General features: G+C 45.8%; 1 protein-coding gene across 1 annotated transcript in view; it reads left to right on the forward strand.

Annotated features, from left to right (window-relative positions):
- Positions 1–11006: 11006 nt before the first annotated feature.
- Positions 11007–11304, forward strand: part of LOC311329572 (zona pellucida-like domain-containing protein 1) — a gene marked incomplete at both ends in the record, with an annotated part of 1191 nt that continues 893 nt past the window's right edge. Inside the window, one exon of the mRNA XM_084461447.1 lies at positions 11007–11304. This exon is cut by the window's right edge and continues 893 nt beyond it. Coding sequence (XP_084317573.1) covers positions 11007–11304 — 298 coding nt within the window.

Consider the following 11304-nt stretch of genomic DNA (forward strand, 5'->3'; position numbering starts at 1 on the left):
CATTGAAGTCCCCCAATAAGACAGTGGAGTCCCCTGCAGGAGCCCCAAATAGGACTCCACTTAGGGTCTGCAGGAAGGCTGAGTACTCTGAACTGCTGTTCGGTGCATAAGCACAAACCACAGTCAGAGTCCCCCCCCCCACAGTCCTAAGGCGCAGGGAGGTGACCCTCTCGTACACTGGGGTAAACTCCAGCACAGAGGCGCTCAGCTGGGGGCTAGCTAGTATAGCCACACCTGCCTTACGCCTCATACCGTGAGCAACTCCGGAGAAGAACAGGGTCCAACCCCTATCCAGGAGTTTGGTTCCAGCGCAGGTGCTGTGCGTGGAGGTTAGCCCCACCAGGTGTAATTGGTATCGCTCCACCTCCCTCACAAGCTCCGGCTCCTTCCCCCCCACCGAGGTCACGTTCCATGTCCCCAGAGCCAGCCTTTGCCGCCCGGGTCCGGTCCGTCGGTGCCCCCTGCCTTCACCGCCACCTAGTTGGCAGCGCACCCGACCCCGACAATTCCTCCTGCGGGTGGTGGGTCCACGGGACGATAGAGGATGAGATGGTGTTGCCACGTTGCTTATTCGGGCTGGGCCCGGCCGGGCTCCGTGGTAAGCGTGGCCACCAGGCGCTCGCAGGCGGGCCCTCCGTCTGGGCCTGGCTCCAGACGAGGGCCCCGGGCTTCCTCCGGGCTGGGTCTCTCTTCCTTTTTGTTGTTCTGTCATCAGGTGTATGTAATGTGTATATTATTATTTATTACTTAGTGTCTGTTTTCTTAATTACTTTGTGCGTGTTTCTGCACTTTGACATTTTCTTACAATGAAAAGTGCTTTATAAATAAAACAAATTATTATTATTCTATTTTATCAATCATGACAAAAGGCATCACTGTGCTGTCTTATATGTATTCACATGGAGTATTTTATAAAAGTCTCAAAAGCTCCCTTGTATAAATAGAGGATACATTTAAAAAACAACAACATAAGAATCCAGTGGTGTTGGAGAATAGATCTGTGATCTATAGCTGTGTAAAGCATGTTTCTTTAGGAGAGAACCATACTGCTACTCCTCACAGATCTGTTTCTTTAGGAGAGAACCATACTGCTACTCCTCACAGATCTCAGTCCATTCTAACTCTCTCCTTGAGGGAATTCTTGACTATTAAATTCCCTCTCGCTCTGCATATCTGGAGCATGTAAAATTCCTTTTTTTGTTTTTGTTGTAAAAATCGAATTCCACTATTAAATATGTTGCATCATGTACCTTTTAGCATTAACACATTTCAAATGTGACATTTAATTTCCTTAACATAACATTTTTAGCGGGGGATGACTTCCACAGTGGCTGCCTTTCCCCGGTGATATATTATCTTCTGTGAACCAGGTCAGCTGGTATAATTACAGAGAAGCCACAGTAGTGGAGGAGAGAGTAGAGAACGAAACGGATGAGTTTTCAGCGAGCACAGACTCATGAGGAAAGCACTGCAGCGTGTCTCTTCATGCTAGTGCAGGACCACATTTTGTTTCGGAAACTAAACAGTTCACGAGTGTGTGTGTGTAAGAGAGAGATTAAAGGGGTAGTGTGCTATTTTGGATATTTCTGATATGTCTAACATCAATCTGACACAAAAGGGCTTTTTACACTGCATATTATTAGCCTTGGGCTATCCTTAACCCTGGGCTAAGAGTTAACCCTGGGTTAATTTAGCCCCTTTTCACAGATATATTTTAAACCCAGGGTTAACCTAAACCCAGGACTATACTGTATGATTCACACTGCAGTTCTACTAGCCCTGGGTTAAATGTCTGTTGGAACACGTGACTAATGTTTCCATTCGAAATGACGTGTGGCTAGCCTACTCAAGGACCCCGTTTAGGTCCTTGAGGACCCCATTGCTAGGAACGCTGGGTAGAGAATCTAGCGTAGGTGGATTAGAGAATATAGCGCAGGAGTTCAACGGATTCAAATGAAAATAATAAAACTACAGAAAATTATTTGAAAATTATTTGAAACTAACTGGGGCGAGTTTGTCAGCGCAACGAGGGAACAATTTAAAAATATGTTGTAAAGCCATCATGTTCAACTTTTGAAATGTAAGTAAAACGTGAAAATGCAAATATCTTTTAACGTGAGCTTTGCTTCGGAAGATTGACTGCGGTAATGTGATATACGTTGGGTGACTAGTTTATGCTACATCATAATTATGCTACTAGTTTATGCTACCTCAAATATAGCTGGCTAGCCTGGACCATCCACACTCGATGCCACTGTGACAAATTTCATTGTCCTCTCTCCCTGACTAAACATGATAGCGTTAGTTTCCATGTTATTATCTCCACGGTTGCATGCTGTTACCTCTAGCTACATTCACTAGCTAGACACCACCATGCTATATGACACCATTCGACTACAAAGAATAAAAGCTAGATTCTGTAGGCCGAGGGGAATCCAATGATGTCCACTTCTTAACATTTGAGCATTTTTAATGGCCGCTCGATGAACTAGAAGTTTACCAATTTCATTCCACCAACGTTACTCTAACATATGATGAGACAAGCATCCGGGTTGAGGCAAAAGGGGAGTTTGTTCATGTTAGCTAGCTAGCGTTAGTACTATATGCAAACAAACACTGCATAATTACTTACAGTTTCTGCATAATTTCCACTGACAGTTGGTATTGCTTGATCATTCAGGAAGAGTTTATCTGAAAATCCAGCATTGTACTGACCCAGGTTGGAAAAGCAATCTGGAAAAAATGGCTAGCACACACTACCAGTGTTTTGCCAATTTCAGTAGGAATGTTGCCATCAAAAATAAAATGAATCAACTATCTGTGCTGCTTAGTACATCCAAGAACAGAGCATTTTCTGTGCGAAGACATTATATTAGCGGGGTCCCCGAACGTGACGTAGAGTGACACGGGAGATTAGAACGGCTTTGATGGGACTGACTTTTTTTTCTAATGTTTTCATTTCGGCTGACCACAACAAAATGACTGGGCTGTTTCACTTCATTTTGTGTGTTAGTAGGCCCATCAGAGACTCAAATGTACATGCAAAAACAATGAAAAAGTTAGTTTTGCAAACGTGGACCCCTTTCACCCCCCATTCACCACTTTGTCTCTCTTAATTTCCTCCACCTATTTGCTGCAACTCATTTCCTCTTTTGTGGTTCTGCGCTTTTTAACCAGTCTTCTGCCACTGAGTGGAGGTGAGTGAGTAGCAGTGTGACTCCCTCAGAACTGCGCACGTTTCCCCCATGCCTTAGTCAGAGAGAAGCGGGAGCTGAGACCACGAGGCCTCCGTCCGTGGCCATGTGCTCTCTGGTCTCATCCTTACAGATGGAGTGTGTTCAGGGGGATCATAACTGTAGAGGTGAGGGAATCTAGGGGACCGGGGTCATCGGGTTCAGTGGGAACATAACTGTAGAAGTGAGGGGATCTAGGGGACCGGGGTCATCGGGTTCAGGGGGATCATAACTGTAGAAGTGAGGGGATCTAGGGGACCGGGGTCATCGGGTTCAGGGGGATCATAACTGTAGAAGTGAGGGGATCTAGGGGACCGGGGTCATCGGGTTCAGGGGGATCATAACTGTAGAGGTGAGGGGATCTAGGGGACCGGGGTCATCGGGTTCAGGGGGATCATAACTGTAGAGGTGAGGGGATCTAGGGGACCGGGGTCATCGGGTTCAGGGGGATCATAACTGTAGAGGTGAGGGGATCTAGGGGACCGGGGTCATCGGGTTCAGGGGGATCATAATTGTAGAGGTGAGAGGATCTAGGGGACCGGGGTCATCGGGTTCAGGGGGATCATAACTGTAGAAGTGAGGGGATCTAGGGGACCGGGGTCATCGAGTTCAGGGGGATCATAACTGTAGAGGTGAGGGGATCTAGGGGACCGGGGTCATCGGGTTCAGGGGGATCATAACTGTAGAGGTGAGGGGATCTAGGGGACCGGGGTCATCGGGTTCAGGGGGATCATAACTGTAGAGGTGAGGGGATCTAGGGGACCGGGGTCATCTGGTTCAGGGGGATCATAACTGTAGAGGTGAGGGGATCTAGGGGACCGGGGTCATCTGGTTCAGGGGGATCATAACTGTAGAGGTGAGGGGATCTAGGGGACCGGGGTCATCTGGTTCAGGGGGATCATAACTGTAGAGGTGAGGGGATCTAGGGGTCCGGGGTAATCTGGTTCCCTCTCCCCCTGGGACAAGCAGTTATCAGACCAGCGGTGGATTACTCCATCACTGTGGGAAATCCCGATTAGACCTATGATGGCTTCCAAAAGCTAGCTAACCAGCTGACCATCAATCTGCATACCACTGACACTACTCTGAAGAACTGGCTCCTACAGTCCTACAGAGTAATGGATAACAAACTGCACATGTTGAGCCTCTGATGGGACACCTTTAGTTTGTTGTCAAGAGTCTGCTAAACTGAGAGGTACTGGTGCAATATATGAAAAGAGCACACAGTAGTATGTCATGGCTGATCATGCTACAAAGAAGTGGCATGGTGGTGATCACTTTTCAAAGCCGATATAATTTGAAGGTATGAGGTGGTCTGCAACTCCTAGCAAAAACATATTTTATTTAAACAATAGATCTTTTTTGTTGTGGACCTCACCCTCAGCACCTGAACCTACAGTATCAAGGCAACTAGTAGCATCAGCCATATGGCTAAATATACAGTGATGCCCAGTCAAATAGCAGTTGCAAGTCTGAATGACTCCTCTCAGTCACTGAAGTGAAAGTAGGTCTGTCATATACAATGACACTAATAACACGGTTAACTGTGCTGACCCTGTATTCTACCAACCTCTCACCACATAAAAGCATTAGCCTACTTCAGAGGAATTGGGCCATGATGTAGCTTTTTTATTGGATAGATAGATAGATAGATAGATAGATAGATAGATAGATAGATAGATAGATAGATAGATAGATAGATATACAGATAGATATACAGATAGATAGATACAGTAGATAGATAGATAGATAGATAGATAGATAGATAGATAGATAGATAGATAGATAGAAAGATAGATAGATAGATAGATAGATAGATAGATAGATAGATAGATAGATAGATAGATAGATAGATAGATAGATAGACAGGTAGGTACTGTAGACAGACAGACAGACAGACAGACAGACAGACAGACAGATAGATAGATAGATAGATAGATAGATAGATAGATAGAAAGATAGAAAGATAGATAGATAGATAGATAGATACATTAGGGATACTTTGATAATCCCTGTGGGAGAAATTGGGTGTTTCAGCAGCAGAAACATACAGCAGCCAGCAGTGGGAAAACCAGGCCAGGTCAAGCCTGGCTTATGTGTGTTGGCTGGCTTGTTTCTGTGCGGGACTGGTAGGACGGTAATGTTTGATAAATAAAGATAGGTCTTGACCTCCTCAGTTGAGGTCAGCAGTGTCCCATCCTTGCTGTACACAGCTTGGATGGTCCCCCGCTTTCCCTTCCTGAGGTGTCGGATGGTCTTCCAGAAACACTATGGTGCCGACCGAAAGTCCTTCTCCATGGTTTCTCTGAACTCCTCCCAAATCCGCTGCTTTGCCTTGGTCATGGCCGAAGCTGCAGCCCTCCGGGCCCGTCGAATCCCTGCAACTGCTTCTGGGGTCTCCCGGGATAACATATCCCGGAAGGCCTCCTTCTTCAGTCGGGTGGCTTCCCTGACAACCAGTGTCCACCACGGTGTCCGAGGGTTACCGCCCCTTGAGGTACCTATGGCCCTCAGGCCACAGCTTCAGCAATGGAGGCTTTGAACACCAACCACTCATGTTCGATGTCCCCAACCTCCACAGGGATGCCTGAGAAGCTCCCCCGGAGGTGGCAGTTGAAGTCTCTCTGGACAGGTGTGATTTTCATGGACAGGATATCGAGGCGTAGCCGTGGGAAGGTGGGTTTGCAGTTCGGTGAACTGGGGATTGCATCGCTGTTGTTTGCAGATGATGTGGTCCTGAAGGCATCATCGGCCTGCGACCTCCAGCACTCTCTGGATCAGTTTGCAACTGAGTGTGAAGGGGCTGGGATGAAAATCAGCACCTCTAAATCTGAGGCCATGGTTCTCAGCAGGAAACCGGTGGTTTGTCTGCTCCGAGTAGGAAATGAGTCCTTACCCCAAGTGAAGGACTCATTAACCCTAACCCTAACCCAAGTATCTGGGGGTCTTGTTCACGAGTGAGGGAACCATGGAGAGGGAGTTTGGCCGGAGAATCAGAGCAGCTGGTGCGGTTCTGCAGTCGCTTTACTGCACTGTTGTGACAAAAAGAGGCAAAGCTCTTAATCTACCGGTCTATCTTGATCCCCACCCTCACCTATGGTCATGAAGGATGGGTCTTGACTGAAAGAACAAGATCATGGATACAAGCGGCCGAAATGAGTTTTCTCCGGAGGGTGGCTGGGTTCTCTCTGACAGATCGGGTGAGAAGTTCAGTCATCCGGGAGAGACTCGGAGTAGAGCCGCTGCTCCTTTGCGTCAAAGGGGGCCAGTTGAGGTGGTTTGGGCATCTAGTGAGGATGCCTCCTGGGCGCCTCCCTAGGAAGGTGTTCCAGGCATGTCCGGATGGGAGGAGGCCGCAGGGTAGACCCAGGACTAGGTGGCAGGACTACATCTCCGCACTGGCCTGTGAGCGGCTAAAGATTCCCGAGTCAGAGCTGGTTGATGCTGCCAGGGAAAGGGATGTCTGGGGCCCCCTGCTGGAACTGCTGCCTCCGCGACCCCACACCGGACAATGTGCGTGTAGAATATTCACCGACCCTGAGGAACCCATAAAAAGCTGCGAGAACGACGGTTTCCAACATTAAATCTGAGTAATTGTCAAACACCCATGCCTCAACCGTGCGATTAACTTATGAGCAAGCAAAGGAGTGAAGGGAAGACGTTGTCATTGCCTTGTGGGAGCTCTCTCGTAATGCCGTTAAGGAGGAGCTGGATGGATGGGTTCCCCAGTAGTGAGCCACTAGAAGGGTCCAGACAGCGCATGTGAAAGTGTACACCTGCAACGATACTTTTAACCGACGGAGGCCACAGCCGTCTGGGCTCAACACGATGGACTATAAATGCTGATAACACCGAAATGTTAACGGGCATGACAGGTACTTTAAATGTGGAGCAGAACACAGTGAAATGAGACCATGCAGAGTCGTATTGTTTTAATGTGGTCTTGGCTAGACCAGCTCTCATGTATTGGGCAGCGGATGACAGGAGGGGCATCAGGGCATCGTTCAGTCCAGAACCGTCTGCTGAAAAGGAGGGCAGACCAGGCCAGACGGGGCCGCCTCCGGGCACAATCTGCGAAACCTCAGAAAATCAAACCGGAACAGCGAGTCAGCGATTTGATTGTCGAGGCCGGGGATGTGGACGGCGTGGAAAATGAAGTTCCCTGCATGGACAGCCATGAGAGGCGGATATTGCCACGGCTAGTGGGAGTGGTTAGGCACGACGCGCAGCGGAGTGCCGTTACACCCCGCTAGCTTTGGCGATATCCGTGACATCATCTTCAAGTTCCATAATGCTTTTATACAACGGTTGCCACATTTATCCGTCAATATTTCAAAAAGAAAGACAATACGAACTTTAAAATTTATTTTTAATGGAACTATTTGTTAATCATTTGCGGATACTTCCGCTGAAAAAGGGAACGTTGCCAGGCAACGAAAATGCTACAGCACATATTTGTAAACATTGATCTGGACACTGCCATGGCTACTAATACGAGGTGGATTAATATTAAAAGATGTGCGAACATTCCATTTTAGCGTGGGGATATCCTGGTTATCGCCATGGCTGGAATGCAAACTGACCAATAGAGACACTGGACCGGATCTATACCGTGTATAATAAAGTGTAACAGATGAACATACTGTAAGTGTTTTTGAGATGCTGTGTTTTCCTCTAGACTGAATAGCAGTGTCTGTGTATTGTGTATGTATTGTTGACTGTTGTATTGTTCTATTGTTGCTGCTACAGTACCAGTGGCCAGGTCTCTTTTGCAAAAGAGATTTTAATCTCAATGAGACTTCCTGGATAAATAAAGGTTGAATGAATGAATGAATGGGTTGATTTTGGGCCACTGATAGAAAAAGTGAAAAGGGATGGATTGATATCTTTTAATTGATGGTTATGTGCCAGAGAGGGGGGTGAGAGAGAGAGACAGAGAGAGAGAGAGAGAGAGAGAGAGAGAGAGAGAGAGAGAGAGAGCACAGAGGAGAGTGTTGTCATGGCAGGTGAGGTACAGGTGAATGGCTGCTGAGAAACAGCAGAGTTACAGTACAGAGCAGAGCACAATGATAGTCAGTGTTACGGTCGTACTTCTTTGAGGAAGTATGAAGTCATAAAAGGTTTGTGGTGGCATAGCCTAATTTATGAGAATCACATTGAATCCCTTTGAGGTCAATATCAAGTCCTTGCTCTTGAACTTGGGGGGGGGGGGGGGGGGGGGGTAGCCTGGGCCTTGGCAGTATAACAGTATAACAATGCAGTATCGGCATACCCTTCTAATGTGCTCCACTGAATATAAACAACAATGGCTGACCAACATACATACAGTACCATATGATGTTGTGTACCATGATGCACCTCCCTCAAGTGACACAAATATGCAAGTGCCAGTATCCCAGTTTCCTAAGCAGCTATTTTGGCCACATCAATAAAATAATACATCTAATATTTATTTTTGACACAGATGAATTATGCGCTGATGAACCAAATTGTGCTCAGTACTGGTGGATCCTAACAAACGAGAAAGATCCTTAATTAGACTGTGGGGGCTCATAACTGAGTTGATTGTGATGCCACTGGTGAGTTCATCTTGATTGAGAGGAAGAGAAGAGGAGAGGGAAGGTCTACAGTCTGATCAATACCAATCAATACCAAGAGATGGCCTGACATTCACTCCACCATTGCCAATGGTGGCATTCTCATGTCAATAAGAAGAGTCCCAAAGGCAAGCTGAGGTTTCCAACTGGCTTTCTCACTGGGCAGGCAGGGGGCCTGACCACCCAGGATCCTGGAGGACAAGCCTGACTCCATCCACCAGTGTGGGCCATTCCTAGTGGGATCTCCTGATGATGTCAACGCGTACCTTTCCATTGTCCAGAAGCACCAGTAGAGAGTGTTCAAACAGGTTCTTGCCCTTCCATAACAAAACCATGCAATTTCAATTGTCATTGATTTCATTGTAAGGTACTGTACTTTAGAGTTTCAAGAAAAAAAGTAGAGGTCATTGTTATATTTTTTAGAAGCACAACAATAAAAGACACAGTATGAAAAAAAAAGAAAAAGTAAAATAAGAAACAAACTGTAATGGTACTGTAAAAGCCATGAGATTTCTGATCTCTCAGCTCACTACCTGCAACAAAAGCAGTTGTCATAATCAAACCATCCGGGATGGGGCAAATCGAACAGTGCAACAAGCATGTGAAAGAAAAGGCAACAGGCTAGGAATTATACTCTAAAGATTTGGTGACATAGGTGATATAGGTGATAACAGTATAATACCAAAAGGCTAGCCTTAGTGAGAGGCAAACTAGTGTCTCAGAATATTAGTGAAGAAAATACAGGTTAGAATTTAAATCAGTTGTCATGATAGATGTATGGATGTATGGATGTATGGATGGATACATGAAAAGATATATACTGTATATATATATATAATTTAATGTCAGACAGTAAAAAGATGAATTGTATAATCCTGCATTATTTGCATGATCTCTTAGGATCACATGTCTGGCTCTGTGCTCGGCATGGAGCTGGACTCTCTTGTGACGGTGGCAGAGAGGAGGACCCTGAGCAAACTGTTGTCTCTCGTTGACAATGACAGTCACCCACTGCACAGCACCATAATAAAGCCCAGGAGGATGTTCAGTGGCCGGCTGCTGTCACAGAGCTGCTCAATGGACAGACTCAGGAGAGCCATTGTCCCCCAGGGCCACCAGGCTCTTCCTCTCTTCCCAAGGGGTGTGGGGGGAAGTTGAGGACTGGGCCTGATGCTGGGCTCTCTGCTTTTTGCTTTATTGCACTGGCTATATAAGACCTGCTTACTATGCACTTTTTGCACTGTGGTACTGCTTCACCAATATTATTTTTTATCATCATCATCATCATCATCATCATCATATTTATTTATTTATTAATTTTTTTAATTTTTAATTTTTTTATTCCTTTATTTAGCATGGAGAGCTCATTCATAATGCTGCCCTGCTTACATAGCATGCATTATAAACAATAGAAAACGATATAAAAACAATATAACAATATCAAATCACATTCATACATTTTACGCATTTAAATACAATGGCAACATTATCCAAAACATACACAGACCTCAACCCCATATTCCTGAATCATATGTTTAAAAATGTCCAAAGTGACTATAAGGCATCCAATTTGAACATCTTCTGAAACCTTCTAGGAGCACCATCACTAAAAGCAATCTGTACAGGATCTTGTAATTTCAAGTCTTTAGTATCATATGCTCATGTACTCTACAGTGCAGTTACTTAATACACTGTGTGTATTTAATTGAGTGTCATATTACTCTTCTGCCTGCTTACATTTTCTATCTATACATTTGCGTTACAAGGTCAACAAAGCATTGTTGGGTCTCAAACTGTAAAGTTATTGTGTCCCCTCATCAAGAATACAGTAAATAAGGTTAGTGGTACAGCAAGTTCACATATACTACTGAAGGGTCATGGAACTATATTTGAAGGCAGTCACCTAGGAGCAAGGTCATTGTCTCTGCTCTATTTGAAGTTGCAAGATGTGTCAGATATCATAAGGTAAGTTGCCTGAGGGTAAGGTTCAAGCATCTTTAAGACAATGGACTTGTGCACACATACCATGCTGACCCTATTTCTGCCCAATCCCCGAAGGGAGCCCTGACTATAAAAACACCTCCAAAACCCACAAGGATCATTGAAAAGCAGCGGAAAAACCATCAAGGGAAACATTGCAGTGGTACAGCAAAGCCATCGACAGCAGAACGCCAAGATGCATATTCTCAGCTTATTACTCATGGCCATCATGGTCACCAAAACATCGTCATCATGGTGGGAAGGTTGGCCAGTTTTCTGCGAGAACACCTCGACCTTCAGACGGCCAGAGTACACTGACATCTCAGTGGAATGCGGTACCTCGTCTATTGGCCTGTCCATCCTCATCTGCCCTGTCATCTATACTGGCTACAACGAGTCCCTGCTCATCCTCAACCAAATGTCCAGTGATCCAGACTGCAAGGGAACCCTGGACACCAATGTGTCTCCACCTGTGGTGAGGTTCGACTTCCCCC

The sequence above is a fragment of the Borostomias antarcticus genome (assembly GCF_949987555.1).
Source record: "Borostomias antarcticus genome assembly, chromosome: 2".
NCBI lineage: Eukaryota > Metazoa > Chordata > Actinopteri > Stomiiformes > Stomiidae > Borostomias > Borostomias antarcticus.